The sequence below is a fragment of the Amyelois transitella genome, chromosome 9, assembly GCF_032362555.1.
Source record: "Amyelois transitella isolate CPQ chromosome 9, ilAmyTran1.1, whole genome shotgun sequence".
NCBI lineage: Eukaryota > Metazoa > Arthropoda > Insecta > Lepidoptera > Pyralidae > Amyelois > Amyelois transitella.
The window spans coordinates 10,899,749-10,918,251 of NC_083512.1; the positions used below are offsets into that span (position 1 = coordinate 10,899,749).

The 18,503-nt window shown below is 36.6% G+C and overlaps 1 protein-coding gene and 1 non-coding gene across 2 annotated transcripts; both read left to right on the forward strand.

The window, feature by feature from the left end:
- Positions 1 to 1,840: 1,840 nt before the first annotated feature.
- On the forward strand, positions 1,841 to 17,593 carry LOC106132471 (mucin-2). The gene is made up of 8 exons (XM_060945849.1): positions 1,841 to 1,961; positions 9,439 to 9,631; positions 10,116 to 10,242; positions 12,370 to 12,481; positions 13,974 to 14,094; positions 14,430 to 16,090; positions 16,996 to 17,118; positions 17,228 to 17,593. The coding sequence occupies exons 2-8, from the start codon at positions 9,507 to 9,509 to the stop codon at positions 17,518 to 17,520; spliced, it is 2,562 nt and encodes an 853-aa protein (XP_060801832.1). The 5' UTR covers positions 1,841 to 1,961; positions 9,439 to 9,506; the 3' UTR covers positions 17,521 to 17,593.
- Trnai-aau (transfer RNA isoleucine (anticodon AAU)) lies at positions 16,889 to 16,962 on the forward strand. Its single transcript has one exon. It is a non-coding gene; the product is annotated as a tRNA-Ile (tRNA).
- Positions 17,594 to 18,503: the final 910 nt, after the last annotated feature.

The window sequence follows — 18,503 nt, forward strand, 5'->3', positions numbered from 1 at the left end:
AATCACAGAAATTCATCCAGCAGCACACGATACAGTACAAAACTCTTTTGCAATAACAAAATGAAATAATTGAGACATATTCAAACATCCACAAGTGGTTTCAATCTGATGAATGTATTGGTGGCCCGCATCATTTATCCCAATGCCCGGATAGCCCGCTCCTGACAAATTATTCTCGAATGATCCATCGTATTAAAGATTTATTATCTCATTAATTAAGTCTATAGACTGTGACTATTTGAATCTCAATTCGATCATTAAGCCAAACAGCTGAACAGGGTCTTTTGAAGACTGATGGCTCTGTCCACCCCGCTTGGGATATAGACGTGATTATATGTATGTAAGCATTTATAATATTTTTAACGGCTTAGACAAAAATTCCTTGATCAAATTAGGCACATTCTAGGAATCTGCCAATAAACCGGCGATTTGTCATGATGATTAAACATTTTGAATAGCTGTGTTCCAAAGCGTATAATAAATAGTGTAGCGTATAATATATAGCGTGTAATAAAAATACACAGCTTTGAAAACTTTATTATATTATTATAAAATTTAACAACAACCCTTTGGGAATATTAAATATAATATCTACTAATAAATATGAATGTTTCTGTCGTTAAAACCATTTCCAATTATTGCATCAATATTTCCAAAGGCGCCCAACTCTTTCCAAATTCCGGGATTCTCTCGGTAAAAGATATTTAATATTTGGTTACTTTGAACTGCGGTATCAGTTGATAGCAGTCCAAGTTAACTGCGTCTCCGAAATTTCCCGACTCCAGATGCTTACCGTATACCTCAGCATTGGTTGGCAATCAAACTAATATAGATAAATCCGAAAACAGTCATCGGTACACGACCGAAGCAAGATTTGAAACTGTGCTTTTGTTAGCATTACGCCTTTTTAGGCATCCACAGTTCGACTATAAACGTTACTTGAATATTGTCACAATATAGATGGATATTTTATTTACTTACTTCAATACGTGTATCATGATATTGATGTACATACATACATACATACATAATAGATTCTTATTATAATATCTTCAGGTACTAACTTGCATAGACAGGGAATGTATATAAAACAAAAGAAGTATACAGAAATCGTGGAAAGTGGAAGTAGGCCTCTGCCTAACGAAAGGACGTAATGGATGTAAAAAAAACTAAAGTACATACTGCAAGCTATAAAATACCACGAAGCTGCGAGCGAAAGATAGCGTAAGATAAATCTTGAACAAAGAAACGCATTACAAAATGGTGGTCAAATAAATCAGACACCACAAAACTAAAGGGAAACTTGCAAGTTATGAAGCCATCACTCAAGTCTTTTTCCCGGCCGAGCTTATCTGTGAACCATAGATATCGGAATAATTTAATACAATAGAAATGTCGTATAGATATAATGTGTCGCTGCCTCACATCGCACGCAGTTATTTGTGTAATTGATAAGATGTCAAATAAAACTCAACATTGATATGCAATGTTAAAATGTTAATGGTGACTAAAGGTGGTGGTGACCATCAGTTGCGACTACACATTTATCACTACTTGCCACTTCTTCTTGCTATCTGTCCTCTGAACCTTTACAGAAGTTACTAACTCATAATGAATCATGGTAATAACTGCACCAGATGAATGTGCCTATTCCCTTACTCGCCTTTACGGTATCCATGGGAATGGATAACCTATCTATTCCCTTGGATACGGTAAAGGCTTATCCAAAATTCTGGTAACCACCCGACAATACTTACCACTTCTATAATCTAACATTATTCCGAATGCTATGGTTCCTGTACATCGTTCCCGGTGCTATCCCGCTTCCCACCCCAGTATCGTTTCAACTCTAATTCGGGTAATACGTGTCTATGGTTTCTGGTAGCCTAGTACTTTTTGTTGTGACTGAACCTTTTTTAGTGAATTTGTGAGTGTGTTTTTAATGTAATGAGGATTGATTTGTAAGTGAAGAGATTAAAACATGATTTTGTACGTTTAGCATTTTTGTTTCAAGTTGTAAATCAAATAATAATTTATTTTATGGACAGCTGAGAATGCAATTTGGGAATGCACTGAAATAATTAATTAATGCGCTATGATGAGAAACAGAAATAATGTTTTGTAATTTTTTTTTATAACTTTCTGTTCTAATCACTTGTACGTTGTAAGTAAAATATAATAAAACTTATTAACTTCCCATCAATCAAGTATATGACGAAGTTATGTTTTTCTTACAAAACAATTCTAGTAATGACATTAAAACTTCTTCTTGATATTTTTTTACAAATGGCTACTTGCAAAATGATTTTGTTTTAAATTTAGAATAAAAGAAAATTATTTGAACACTAAAGAATTGGACAATTGAGTGCGCATTTACAATTACTTATATTTAAATGCGTTTAATAATTGGACAAAACTTGTTTATATTTTCATATTTATACATAAAAGCTACATAAAAGCTTTACAATACTGTCCGGTTTTATTATTAGCTAGCTTTTGCGCGCGGTTTTTGCTTCAGTGAGATAAAGGTCTGTGCTTATCGTGTCTCCAAAATGTTTAAAGCTCAAAATCTAATAGACCATTACTAGCTACGCTCCCGTGTGAAATTCTAGAAAAAAAAGTAGCCTTTGTTACTCCCGACGGTCTATTCTATATCTGTGCCATAATCTGTGCGACTAATTTCCAGTTTTTTTTTGAGTTTATTCGTTACAAACATACAGAAAGACACATCTTTTCTCTTCGTAACATTAGTATGGAAATTAATGTAGGGATCTCCAAAAATAATTAGAGAACGTAAAATGGACGCTACAGAAGCAATGAACTGGTATAATTCGGGAGTGCATGGTACATCAATTAGGCCCAATTTATTCATCCTCCCAACAGATGGTTTTGTAATTGACTTTGTATAATAGGACGCTATATAGGGGAGATTACATACATACTTACATATAATCACGTCTTTATCCCTTGCAGGTTAGACAGAGCCAACAGTCTTGTAGACCGATAGGCCACGTTCAGCTAGCCCATCGCCAAAAAGAAGATTCTCAAGTTTATAAGCCTATCCCTTAGTCGCCTTTAACGACACCCATGGGAAAGAGATGGAGTGGTCCTATGCTTTTTTCTATTGGTGCCACAAGGGGAGATTATGTATACAATTTGATGTTAGCTTTAAAACTATGGATGATGTAGGGATGGTATTAATTAATGACAAGTGAAATTTGTGATTTCTGCTTTGGGATCGAAGAATAGCGATATAAGATCAATGTGCCTGTTGAACGTGGCCTTTCAAGACTGCTGGCTCTGTCTACCCCGCAAGGGATGTAGACATGATTATATATGATTTTTTTTTGTTTTGTTATAACTGCTATTACTTCTACACATGCTCTTTGGAAGAGGTATTAGATATTAAAAGATTTAAGTTACGTGATGTTAATTCAATTAAATTATAACTCAAATGATACCTCATATCCAATTTAGAAATTAAATCTATTTTATTCTTAACATGTATTCTCCAAAAAAATTGGTTAAGAACCTGTCATTCTCTTTAAATCGCAATTCCAACACTGAAACAAGATTGAGACTTTCATCTGGCCCGTCTACCCCGTAAGGTATAAAGACGTGATATGTGTGTCTCCTATCACCCAGCTGCGTGCCACTGCGCACAAAAATTATCACATATTTATCTAAATGGTTCACATCCTTTGCGCCGTACCACTCCCGGTGTATTTGACTGCGTTAGTTAACGATTGTCAAACAGTTCTGATTTGTGTATTTGTATTTATTGATTTATTTATTCTTGTTTGGGATAAATTGTTTGTAAGGGATAGGCTTACAAACTTGGGATTCTTTTTTAGGCGATGGGCTAGCAACCTGTCACTATTTGAATCTCAATTATATCATTAAGCCAAATAGCTGACGTGGCCATTCAGTCTTTTCAAGACTGTTGGCTCTGTCTACCCCGCAAGAGATATAGACGTGACCATATGTATGTATTCTTGTTTGGTTGTTTGTTTGTTTGTAAACTCTTTGTTGCACATGTACAATGGCGGACTTATCCCAAATGGCATTTCTTCCAGTCATCCAAAATATTCTTTATTGAAATATTTATACATACATACATATTGTCACGTCTATTACCCTTGCGGGGTAGACAGAGCCAACAGTCCCGAAACTGATAGGCCACGCTCAACTGCCTGGCCCAATGAATTCATAGTGACAGGTTGCTAGACTAATGCCTAAAACAATAATCACAAGTTCATAAGCCTATCCCTTAATCGCCTTTTACTACATACATGGGAAAGGGATGGAGTGGCCCTATTCTTTTTTGTTTTGTGCCAGGAACCACACGGCATATTGAAACATTTACAAAGTACAATAGGCGGAATTAATGCTAATAACATTATCTAACAGTCTACTATTGGGTTAAGCAGAGAACCTTTGTGTGGGTTATAATAAATAATGTATAATAAACAAACTTTTACTGTATATATATATTCTTGTTTGTTTGTCATACACTGCTTATCTATAGTCTAACGACTTCTTCAAATATTAGTCTGAGGAACATGTGAGAAAGAGATTATCCTTTTCTTGTTTATTGCGACATGACTCGGAGGAGTGGGAAGACCTAGACGAACGTATCTTGATCAAATTAAGGACGTCCTGGTAAAGGGTCAGGTCAAAAGTACCCGAAACCGCCGAGCTTGTATGAAGAGAGTTATGAATGTGGACGAAGCGAAAGAAGTATGCAGAGATCGTGGCAAGTGGAAAGAGGTAGTCTCTGCCTACCCCTCCGGGAAAGAGGCGTGATTTTATGTATGTATGTATGTATGTATGCGACATGACCGCCATGCACATCATTAACCCTTCGAGTCGTTTACCGTAAATAACGCGATATTTCAAGTTTTCCATTTTGTTAACTGAGTGACGCAAACAGAAACATTAGAAGAAGAAAAAATAAATGAATGACAGTTACCGAAACACAAATACATGGGTAAATAGCTGTATTAATTTGAATTTGGAATTCTTGACCAAAGAGGCGAAATTTGTGATCAAAGTGGCCAGTAGAACAAAACTCGTACTCGTAAATAACGCGATATTTCAAGTTTTTCATTTTGTATATAGAGTTACGCAAACAGAAAAATAAAAGAAAAAAAAATCAAAAGAATGACAGTTAATAAAACACAAATGCATGTGTAGGTACCTAAATAGCTGTATAAATTTGAAATTGGAATTTCTGACCAAAGAGGAGATATTTGTGATTAAAGTGGCCAGTACAAAAAACGCCAATTTCATATATAAGGACCTAATATAATAAGTTTGAATCCTGTTCCCGTGGGAATTTCTGAGTACTCCCTACTCTATCCAAGAAACGTACATTTTGAATTTCATCTCCTTACGTTGTCTGTCAGTCCCACATCATGGCAGTAATGGAAGAGTTACATAACATACATACATATACTCACGTCTATATCCTTTGCGAGGTAGGCAGAGCCAACAGTATAGAAAAGCCTGGCCACGTTCGGCTACATGGCTTTATGATGAAATTGAGATTAAAATAGTGACAATTTGCTAGCCTATCGCCTACAATAGGAATCCTAAGTAAATAAGCCTATCCCTTAGTCGCTTTTTACGATACTCATGTGAACGATATATGGAGTGGTTTTGTTCTGAAGTGATGGCACTTAACTTTAATTTTTACTTATACGAAGACCTTCCCACACTTAATCACTTAGTAATAACTTAGTCTAAAATAAAGTCCTTATAATCAGACACAATCATTGATTTTTAATAAACATTCATTTCTCACCGCACTGACTATTTATAACTATAACTACCAAATCTTCAATTAAAATCATTCATAACGCATCTAAAATTACAACACACCCAATTCGTATCACAATTGAGGACGGATGAGGGTTATTTAAAAGGGCCGCATGCGAGTAGTTAGCGACTGCGGCCGGCCGACAAAACAAGATAGCTCATTGATTGATGTACTGGGTGTCAAAATATGTCGTTGTTTTAAAGGGCTGGACCTTACAAATAGTAATATTGTAAGGGGAAAGCCTCATTTATTCCTTACATACATACATACATATAATCACGTCTATATCCCTTGCGGGGTAGACAGAGCCAACAGTCTCGAATAGACTGAATGGCCACGTTCAGCTATTTGGCTTTAAGATAGAATTGAGATTCTAATAGTGACAGGTTGCTAGCCCATCGCCTAAAAAAGAATCCCAAGTTTATAAGCCTATCCCTTAGTCGCCTTTTACGACATCCATGGGAGAGTGATGGAGTGGTCCTATTCTTTTTTTCTATTTGGTGCCGGGAACCACACGGCGCCTCATTTATTCCTTTATTCATATTATCTCGTCTATATTACTTTCGGGGTAGACAGAGCCACAGAATTTGCCTTTACGTAAAACTTTCCACTCAAACTACGGCGAAATTGAATAGAATTTCGAAAAAAGAAAGTTGAATAACAAACTCAATTAAAAAGTCCGATAAAATTTTCAATTTGAACTGAAATTGTGAAAAAGTTACATAGAAACTCGAATAGTTGCTGTAATTTAATAACGGTACGAAAAATCACAGTCGTTTCTGCAGAAAAAAATTTTTTTGTTTCATATTTATCATTAAACTATTTTATCAAATATACAAAGTCCTTTGTTTCCCTACAGATGAAGATGTGTGAAATCTTATGGAGGTTGCAACCAATATGAGTCACTTCATACCAGAGTAGAGACTACGTGGAGATGCTATGCGACATTTTGACTGACCAGTCGAAATTTTGCAATTTCTAACAAATCTTTTTTTCCCAGTAGATAAAGTTAAATTTTGGATTGCTCTCAAATTCTGGCATTTGGCTCAAAGGTGTGCACTAATAGAGAATTTCTCAAAATTCCCTCGGGAAATCAAGCAGATTTTTCCGAGCGGAGCTGTAGACTTAGTCAATAAAATTCCCAAGAAAAAGTTATATGAAAAACATAAAATATTAAAACAAATACGCCATCGTCCGTTACTCGCTAAGGCAGTTCATTCACACGCTGGCCCAAGATTGAGATTGCGTGATACAATATAAGATGTTTATGACTGACTCATATATTTGTAGTTTGTAGTACTCGTACACTAATTGTGACGTGACACGCTACTGGGCCTTCTCTCATCTTTGCGTGATCCCAATTGCACCCTACGCCACGATCCCAATTGCACCCTACGCCATTATGCTTCGGAAATTGGAATCTGCTGTTCTTTTTCCACGTCGTCTGGTCTATGGTGTCTTCAGTTTCAAGACCATTAGCATGCTTATTATCTTTCTTGACATCAAGTCATGATTTCTTCTGCTTACCCGTCCTATCTGGGCGCGGTGGATACGGAATAGTCAGACATTTATACTGCAGATAATTTGCAGTCTCTGAGGACTTCCGATAGATGTGGATGTACAGTGTACGTTCAGGAAAACCAAAACCTCTACCACCTTATCTTGATTGGTGTATTGAAGGTGGGCCAGATATCTTATGATTTGTCTGCACCACCGTAGAGAGGTCTCCTATATTTTTTCTGAATACACGCTAATAAGCAACTGCTTTATACGCCTATAGTTCGATATGAGTTTTCTAAACTATTTGTCAAGCATTCTTATTTCTTAGTACTATTGTAATCATCTGTTATAGTATCATACCTTCTGTCTACTTGAGTGAGTGAGTGAGTACTTCTGACCTAAGGAGATAACACGTTTACACCGTTCCTATTTTGTTTATCTTTTTCTTCTTCAGTACCCGTCTTATAGTCACGTCTATATCCCTTACGGGGTAGACAGAGCCAATAGTCCCGAAGAGATTGAATGGCCACATTCAGCTGCTCGGATTTATGATGGAATTGAGATCCAAAAGAATTTTATAAGCCTATCCCTTAGTCGCCTTTTACGATATCCACGGGAAAGAGATGGAGTGGTCCTTTTCTTTTTTGTAATGGTGCCGGGAACCACACGGCATCTACAATATGTTGTGCTGATATCATTTAAAATCAATTAAGACCATCAAATAATTATGATCCAGTCCAGCTGCATGTTATGAACCTGTATCATCTGAATGTTTAAGTCAGCTATCTCTCCAAACTACATTTTTAACCCTTCGTCTAAATCGTCAGTGAGCGGGGTCGTCGCTCGACGGCTGACAATCAACACATCCTGCCTACAATTGGACGCGAAAGGAACGCATCTGCTGATAATGTTGTCAGATCACTGCGCTTTGATTTGTTGGGTGATTTTTACGATATGCGCACACGATTAGGCACATAATATAGATTATATTTGGCATCTCTTTCCCGTGGACGTCGTAAAAAGCGACTAAGGGATAGGCTTACAAACTTGGGATTCTTTTATAGGCGATGGGCTAGCAACCTGTAACTAGTTGAATCTCAATTCTATCGTTAAGCCAAATAGCTGAACGTGGCCATTCAGTCTTTTCAAAACTGTTGGCTTTGTCTACCCCGCAAGGGATATAGGCGTGACCATATGTATGTATGTATGTATATTTGGCATTATGAAACAAAATAACTTTAGGAGTAACATATTACTATTGAGTACTAGAGTAACATGAAATAAATTAATGATCAAATAAAAATGTGGAAAGCAAAAGTTCCTAGAACTTTTAGCTGTTTTCGAAAGCGTGTAAATGAGTTTTGTAGTCATTCTTTGTTTGTAAAATTATTTATTGAAGGTACATTTTACAATACATGTATCTGTTGCATTCGCTTCTTCATAATACCATATTGATAACATTGTCTCGATTGCATTCTCAGCCGTTCATGTCAAATTGGTGGTCCACTAAAGATTCTGAAAAAAACTTACAGGGAAAAATCTGGGGATAATTTTGATATTTTAACAATTATAACTGGATAAAGTGTAGCATCTGAAGGTAAACTGCTTCTGACCAATCAGCCTTGATGTTTGAAGTTCAAGATGCTTTTGTTTATTTACCGCTTATAATGACATCCACAGAATGAGATGAACTGGTCCTTAAAACGTACAGTCCTGTAAGCAATTTTGAGATGAATAGATTTTCAAAAAAACATTCTTTTTTTTTAACTAATCATAAGATAAAATGTATGTGGTACCTCAACTCTAAAAAAATATAATCACACTAGCCGTGGAATAGTTATTTTGGGCATCATTGAAGCCCTCAAGGATGAATAATTTTACCCATTTTTTTTCACATATTCCATTATTTCTTCGCTCCTTATAGTTGCTACGTTCCTTCCTTAAATGGACTATTCAACGCAAAAAGAATTTTTCAATTCGAACCAGTAGTTCCAGAGATTAGCGCGTTCAAACAAACAAACTCTAAAGCTTTCCTTGATTCAGCCGAAATATCCTTGTATCGTTTACTGTGAAAACTGAACCTTTTATCAAAACCCACTATCAATTCCAATTCCCAGAATCGCCCACAAAAAAAAAAACAAATGAATCATTACAAATGATTTGGCCCTAACGATGGGGTATTAACATGTGTGTGATGGAACGGAATGTGCGGACTATAAAGACTCTAACATGGTGTGCGGTGATCCTGGCGCTGGTGGTGGCAGAGGTGGCCAGTCTCAGCGGGTCCAACGTCTGCGTGGTGAAGCAGAAGTGAGTATCTTGTATTTCTGTAATACTACGTCACCATTTCTATAAAACGAAGCGGGTGAAGGGTGCCGTGTGGTTCCCGGCATAAATAAAAAATTGGGATCACTCTGTCTCATTGTCTCGTGTCGTAAAAGACGTCTAAGGAATAGGTTTTTATAAACTTGGGATTCTTCTTGAAAACAGCTGAACGTGGCCTATCAGCCTTTTCAAGACTGTTTGCTCTGTCTGCCCTGCAAGGGATATAGACGTGATAGAAGTAGGAGTATGGAAATAATTTATGCAGTCCGTGGCCTTTGAGTTCTTCCGAGAGTCTAATCTGTTTTAAGGAATAAAAACGTGATATGTAATGTAGGTACGTTTTTTCTTCTTCCTGACTTTAGTCCCGGTTGCATCCTCACCACTCCGGAGAGGAGCCCGGGGCATCGGGGTATGCCATTGACCAAGGATTGGATAAATAAATAAATAATTTATATGTATTTATTTTCAGATACAACATCACAAAGCGAGTGAAGTACCGCGCTCCGATGTCTGTACGTACTCTGGAATGGTGTTTCTCGCTGCCGCCCAGATGTTCCCGCTGGAACACCGAGATGAGAGACTTGACAAGACTAGAGGTAAGTTAATATCTGTACCTTCTAATTTCAGAATGAGGGTGACTGTAGCGGCCGTTCAGCCTCCATGGACAAACACTCTTAGACCTGACAATTTAGATGACCAAAACCGACTGACAGACTTATGAAAAAAAGGACAATCGACGAGACGACGAAAAGACATCTTGAACAGGCAAAATTCTTTTTTATTATATTCAGACACGACGCAATACACCCTCGGCCCGTTCAGAGACAAAGTATACTACTAGGGTGTAGTGAGAGAGATTGATTTGCACTCCACTGTCGTCAAAGGGAAGATTTTCCGTCAGGCTTGGGAACCTCGGCGATGGTGTAGAGTCGGAGGAAGAAAATGCAGCAGTGCAGTTTGTTACCGCTTCATCTGCACTTGGAAGCCTTAGAAGCGGCAGTAAATTTAGTTTTAAGTTATTTATTTGACGTCAACCAACGTTGTGAAACCAAAAGATTTGACAATTATTAAGTGATATGAAGTAATATCGCTTAATAATAATAATATAGAATAAAAAATTTAAACTTGAATTTGAGGTGTATGCTTCAATCTGTAGAAACTCTGACAGCGCGATTTGAAACTTCTCTGCTATAGGCTGATGGCTTCGCATTCTTTACAACAAGGGTTTTCAACTCTTCTGGAATCTGTGAAATTGAGGTTCCCGGCACCAATAAAAGAAAAAGAATAGTACCTTACACTCTTAACACTCCTTTTTTTGACAAGTCGAGTAAATAGTCGGTCCTAATGAACACTTATTTCGATTGCCTATAATTGCTATGCATTGCAAATTAACAAGAGTATTGGTAAGTACGCGACCATTATTAAGTGACAGTGGTCAGGTCCAGTTTACCTCAAGGATAATCCTCGGTCAAGGTAATAAAGTCACGTATTTTAAGTAGTGGAAAGATGATGAGGTTTCTTGGGTAATTGTTAGGAATATTGAGTCAAACAAATTGTGGAAAGGTGCAAAAACTGTATTGTGACTGATTTAATCTTTACGAAAACTACTTTGACAACATCATTACGTTTGACGTTTTGTATTATAAAAAAAGTAAGTTTAATAGACAACAAGAAGGTACTACAAGGTACGCAAAAAATGATATACAAGCTCAAATTCAATTAACCAAAATCCAAATTAAAATATTTGATTCATTATTATTGGACATACTCGTATCAATAGCACTCAATAATTGTCATATCTTTTGCATCTTTCATATGACAATACTAAGTTTACTGCCGCTTCCAAAGCGTCAGTGCAGAGGAAGCGTTAACAATCTGCACTGCAGCATTTTCTTCAACAACGTCAACTTCACAATTATCCAAACTTAGAATAGAAATGTGGAGAAGAGAATACATCGAAATGATTTATACAAAATATAATTTATATAAAAATAGAATTTATATAATAATAAATATATTTTTTTATAGTTTGGCAATTTTAAATAAATTGATGACAAATCCTACAACGACCACCAATGATCATGACTCGTTATAGTGATCATATTATACTTATTTATACACGATGACTAATTGATACATACAAACTTAAAATTACGTCTTTATCCCTTACGGGGTAGACAGAGCCAAAATACCCGAAAATACCACGTCCAGGTGTATGGCTTATGATGGAATTTGGATTCAAAAAGTGACAGATTGCTAGCACATCGCCTTAAAAGCTTGTGTGCCTATCTCGTGATGATTAAAGTAATCATAGTGATCATTGTTTGCTTTCAAAGTGCCGTGTGGTTCCCGGCACCAATACAAAAAAGAAAAGGACCACTCCATCTCGTTCCCATGGATCTCGTTAAAGGCGACTAAGGCATAGGCTTACAAACTTGGGATTCTTTTTTAGGCGATGCTAGAGCTAGCAACCTGTCACTATTTGATTCTCAATTCTATCATTAAGCCAAATAGCTGAACGTGGGCCATTCAGTGTTTTCAAGACTGTTGGCTCTGTCTTCCCCGCAAGGGATATCGACGTAACCGTATGTATACATACATATGGTCACGTCTATATCCCATGTGGGGTAGACAGAGCCAACAGGCTTGAAAAGACTGATCGGCCACGTTCAGCTACTGACCGTACCGTATGTCTGTATGTATGTATGTATGTTTGCTTTCAGACAGAGGAGAGGACGGCTGAGGTGTCAGTATGTTGTCCCGGTTACAAAATGCAGGATGTGACATGCGTTCCCATTTGTCCTAACGGGAAGACAGGAGCGGACTGTTCTAAGGGTATGACTGTTCTATATAGACTAGGCTGACTGATCTATTCAAACCGTTATTAAGGTTTTCAAATCATGTTTAGTCTAATTCTATCAGTAAGCCATAAAGCCTTTTAGTCTTCAAGACTGTCTCCTGATTTGAAGTGTCTCCTGATTTAATGTACTGTCATGTATCGAGTTTTCTACAGCTTCTTTTGTTTATCATATTTATTAAACAGTTTCGAATAGTCATCCTGTAATTTTATGACATGAGTTTCCAGTCTGATCCTCTTAACTTGATAGGCCTCTTGCTGTTTGCTCTGTCTACCCCGCAAAGGATACTGATGTGATTATATGTATGTATCTATAGTCTAAAGTCATATAAAGGTACCTTAGTAAAGATTGGCAATCTTTTAGTATCGACATATTAACATATAATCAAGTCTATATCCCTTTTGGGTAAGACAGAGCCAACAGTCTTGAAATGACTAATAGGCCGCGTTCAGCTGTTTGACTAAATGATAGAATTGAGAATCAAATAGTGACAGGTTGCTAGCCCGTCGCCTAAAAGAAGAGTCCCAGTGTATAAGTCTATACCTTGGTCGCCTTTTACGACATCCATGTTGTTTTTAAATATTCTATGGAAATTCATGTCATTTCTGTGCTATGCTTCAGTGTTCTATGATTATTTATAGATTGACTTTAGGAAGCTGTCTTTGTTTCGTGATTGTTCACACAATAAGAAACATTGCTTGTTTTAATAACGTAGGCGCTTGTTTGATTTTTGACTTGCTTGGTGAAATTTAAATAATAATGTCTCTGTCCATTTAGAGTTATATATAATGTAGTTTCAAATCTTTTTTATTTCAAAAGATGATCAGAATTTGTTACTTGATTTTTACATACATATAATCTCCTTTATCCTTTGCGGGGTTGACAGAGCTAAAAGTCTTGAAAAACCTTAAAGGCCACGTATAGCTTTTCTGCTTAACGATATAATTGAGATTCATGTAGTAACAGGTTGCTAGCTCATCGCCTAAAAGAAGAAGCCCAAGTCTATAAGCCTATCCCTTACTCGTCTTTTAAGACATATATGGGAAAGAGATGTGTGGTGCTATTTTTTTCAGATGACTGTTATCGCCTAATATTTACTATTCTTACTACTTACAGTTGATGCTTCTTCTCCACAAATTTAATCATGATCATTTTGTCAATCTACTTCACCTTATTAAACTGAAATAACTTCTTGTTCTTCTTATTTTAATATAAATGACATTAATTATGCTTAAACGTGTGTAGAGTACCTAATTTAATTATATTTTGACCCATTCTTTTTCTCTCTTTAAGTTTATCCAATTAATTGCAAAATACATAATAACAATAATTCAATTGCTTTTCTTTATTTAATTTATCTTTTCATTCCACGAACAAATCTAAACATACACAATATTGTCAGAAGTTACACCAACATGCCACGAATTGTACACTCAATTATGTAGAATTCTAATATTTCTTAATTCCAGGATGTCCTCCGAAAAAATGGGGTCCTAACTGTGTGAATGAATGTAGAAATTGCACTGAAAACGGGCACTGTTCCCCCGTTACTGGAGAATGTGTGTGTCAAGATGGATGGCAAGGTGAGAGGTGGGTTGCCACTTCAGATATTATGGCATACAAACATATATTGGTCACGTCTATATCCCTTGCGGGGTAGACAGAGCCAATAGGCTTGAAACGACTTAATGGCCACGTTCAGCTATTTGACTTAATGATAGAATTGAGATTCAAATAGTGACAGGTTGCTAGCCCATCGCCTAAAAAAAAAATACCAAGTTTATAAGCCTATCCCTTAGTCGCCTTTTACGACATCCATGGGAAAGAGATGGAGTGGTCCAATTCTTTTTTGTACTGGTGCCGAACAGAATTTATAAACATCGTATTAATTTTTTCTTCAAGTATTTCAATTTCTTATGTTACAGTTGTCAAACAAGCATGCCCACAACGATTGCCACGACAACAATGAGAGAATTACTAACCACCTTGAGAACTGAACCCACAACTAAAACCACTGTATTTACTACGCCTAGCAGTACAACATTGCCTTCTGTTATAACAACTATTCCTACAATTACAACTGCCCCTACCACAATTACCCCAAAAATTGTGACAACGACAGCAGTACCTATTACAACGAAGAATATAATTACAACTTCAGGGATAACAGTTGAAAAATTTAATGATGTAACTACGTTTATACCAATACCAAAAGTACGAGTAACAACAGAAATACCAGCCACAGAAATCGTGACTAAGAAAGTTATAGTAGCCAACACAGCATATAATAGAACTGAACCTACAACGGATTATAAAGGTACATTTATTGAAGCAACTACACTAGGGAATAGAGTAACAAGAATCTTAACTAATACAACTTTATCAACTTCAAGTTCACCACATATATTGACACCGACAACTACAAGAACGACTAAGGGGACTACAAATTTTGAGACAACGAGAAAACCCGAGACTGCAACCAAAGTTCACCCAACAACGCTGAAATTCAAACCAAAGGAAATATGGATAAGACCAGCACAAAAAGGTGAATCTCCCATTTTAGAAATAAAGACTTTACAAAGTCACGAAACACATACGAAAATTAAAACAGCAATGAAGAAGGAACTCGCCCAAGAAACAACTACACCGAAGACTATAATCGTTTCGATTATTCCAACATCGGTATCGTATGCGACATTTAAGAAGATTGCTTTGTCTACAGCATCATTTGTTTCACAAAAGAACGCTACAGCAATAAGAGCTTATAATCAACCTTTAGAGGTTACAAATTCTATGTCCATTCAAACATCAACATCAACAACTCTCACAAAATCAAATACATCATCTTTGAAGCAAACAGGCAATTCTATGTTCACAGTAAATGTAACTAAAGCACAAAACAGTACTGTAAGCACATTATCACCCACAAGAGGGCCCTTTTCAACTAAAACACCTGTTAATAATAAAACTAACAGCATGTCAAGCACGACTGTAGTTAGAATGAGTTCTAATTCTCTAACCACGTCTCCTTCGACTAAACACAAGACTTCGTTAAAAAAATATGTAACCTCATTCACAACAAGTACTTTAATACCTGTTTTCAATGCGACAGAACGAATAACATCACAATATTTTACAACAAAACAAAATTCTGAAGGGAAACTGAATAATATAACACAATCATCTGCAAGAAATGGATCGTTTGAAGCGAAGACAGAAGAGAAAACTAACATTACTAAACATAATGCATCAAATGTTAATTCTAAGTTTAAAACAGTGACTGCCAAACCTGACCAAGATGAAGAAACGTTTCATATTTTGACAGAACCGGAGCATATAACTGCAGTTATGGGTGATAAAGAGTCTGAGAGGAGCTCAGTGGACCTTATATCGGTGATAAGCATAGCTGGAGGTATAATGATGGCTGTCATAACCGTAGCGGTGATCATCGTGATGATAGAGAGGTGCAAGAGGCCGAGGTATGAACATGTGAGGAAGATCAGTGATATGAGAATGCAAGTTATGATCGATAATAATGATGTGCCGCCTCCATATGTGAGGAGTATTTTCCATACGCCTTTACCAGGTAATTATTGCTTAATTACATACATATAATCTCGTCTTATCCTCTGCGGGTAAGACAGAGCCAACAGTCTTGAACTGACAAGAAAATATAAAAATACCACGTTCTGCTGTATGGCTTAATAATAAAAATAAAATTCTAATATTGACAAGTTGCTAGACTATCGCCTACAAGAAGAATGCCCATTTTATGAGCCATTCCCTTAGTTACCTATTACGACATCCACGGGAAAAGTATGGAGTAGTGCTAAACTAAAGTGTTCGGAACCACACGGCACAATTACTATTATTGCAAATTTTCTGTTGTAACTGGCAATGATCTTCCTAGTGTCAGTCCGTCGTTACCTCAATATAGAGGAGCCCGAGGTGCCCTATAATTATGATTGGGTCAGGTTCTTACATAAAACAACACTCGTATATCTGCCATAATTATTATTATGTTATTCGGGAAATAGTAAAGTTAAATAACATTATGTTTACGTACATACTTACATCTATCACGTTTTTATTCCTAACGGACGTGTCTAGACAGAGACAATCAGATATTTAATGTACCTTAAATAATGATTTTATTTTCATTTCATTAACTGTTGATTCTACCTGTTGTCTACCCCGCAAAGGATAAAGACGTATGTAGACGGTGTATGTATGTATACTATAGACATATAAGGGTTCCTTGTTTATCCGGAACCCTAAAATAGATGAATAAATAGTAAATAGACAGACAATAATGAAAATCGATTTCCTGAACTCACTATCAAAGGAAATAAAAAAGAAGCAGTATTTCAACAGTATTGATATCGGCCCATTAGCTCAGTTGGTTAGAGCGTCGTGCTAATAACGCGAAGGTCGCGGGTTCGATCCCCTCATGGGCCACGATTATTTTTATAGTTCTTTATTTTTTTTCAGATCCTCCAACAACAGAGAAATGCCATTATCAACCAATTTCAACTCTTGACCGAAACCTAAAACAATTTATGAGGCCCGTCGTCGTACAAACAATTTCGCCTATAATGCTAGAAAACTTTAGAGGTGAGTTGTTGCTTGGTAAATAAAAAGTAGATTATATCTGAACTTAGACTAATATATAATAATATTTCAATCATTATTTTATATTTTAACAATTAATTTTACGTTCAAGGTATACTGGAATGCCATTATGATCACTTGCCTCAAAGGAGCCATGATTTCGGAACGATGCCAGCGCGATTTTCCACAACGCCATCTATGCCAGACAGTGGTGAACTACGTGGATCGCGTGCTCTCTCAGTAACAGAATCAACAATAGAAGCTTTAAAGTGCGAGGCAAAATTAGATGTAATTGACAACACTACTTCTGAACCTCTGTATGCCGAAATTCCCTGCTGGAGACCGCCTTCTGAACATGCTATTGAAATAATTAACATGAACGGAGAAGCTGTGACAGAGTTATGATTCGGCAATTTTTTGATATGCAGATAGCATGCGTAGCAATGTCTGAAGTTCTGAACGTATTGAGTGATGGCCGATAGATGGCGTTTTGCATATTTTTAAAAAGTGTTTTGTAATGTATTGTGAATTTTATTGATGTTAAAATACCAAAGACAAAAATTGTGTGGATTAACTATAAATGATGTATGTTAAATGTGTAAGTTATTTGGGTATACGCGTTGAGGTGAATAAAATATGTATTACCTAATAATAGTGAGTTTAATTCTTTTGTGAATAATTATACATACATAGATATGATCACGTCTTTATCCCTTAGGAGAACAGAGCCAATAGTCTTAAAATACTAGATCGATTTTCCCAAATCCCCTCCTAAAGTCAAAAATTAAATAAAAACATTTAGACAATCCTATGACAGACTTTAACCATAATAGTTTTAAAAAGTATAGTCTTCAGATGCACGAGTGACACCGAGATATCAAACACAGCCGGCTCCGATTGTAAAAGGTCAAGAGTCAAGTCAAGACGGTCAAGATCGGGATCAGGGTCTGGGCTATGTAATGACAATAACAAAATCAAAGTTATAAGCTGTGTTTCAATACATACATAAATCACGTCTATATCCCTTGCGGGGTAGACAGAGCCAACAATCTTGAAAATACTGATAAGACCACGTTCGGCTGAGGCTTTCAGAATTGGATTCATGTTGCTAGTTTGTCGCCTAAACTTATGAATCGCAAGTCTTTTACGACATCCATGGGAAAGAGATGGGAGTCATCCCGTATTGGATCTCGTACATGGTTATGTAACGAGAGCGATGATTCGGCTCGACCGCCACCAAAGGGAAGATCTTCCGCCAGGCTAGGTGTTATGCCTGGGGAACCGCGGCTCCAACGATGTTGTGTCGGAGGTTGTATATATAGCTCCAATCCATGAAATCTTTGCTTGCGCGATTTAGGGTTTTCGCTGTTTTTGACTAATAGCGTCGC

What these genes read in the sequence shown, in the direction of transcription:
- LOC106132471 (XM_060945849.1), top strand. Translation starts at nt 9,507, where the DNA reads ATGTGTGTGATGGAACGGAATGTGCGGACTATAAAGACTCTAACATGG. An exon ending in AGGAGCGGACTGTTCTAAGG is followed by an intron (nt 12,482 to 13,973) that starts GTATGACTGTTC and finishes TCTTAATTCCAG; the next exon opens with GATGTCCTCCGAAAAAATGG. An exon ending in TTTCCATACGCCTTTACCAG is followed by an intron (nt 16,091 to 16,995) that starts GTAATTATTGCT and finishes ATTTTTTTTCAG; the next exon opens with ATCCTCCAACAACAGAGAAA.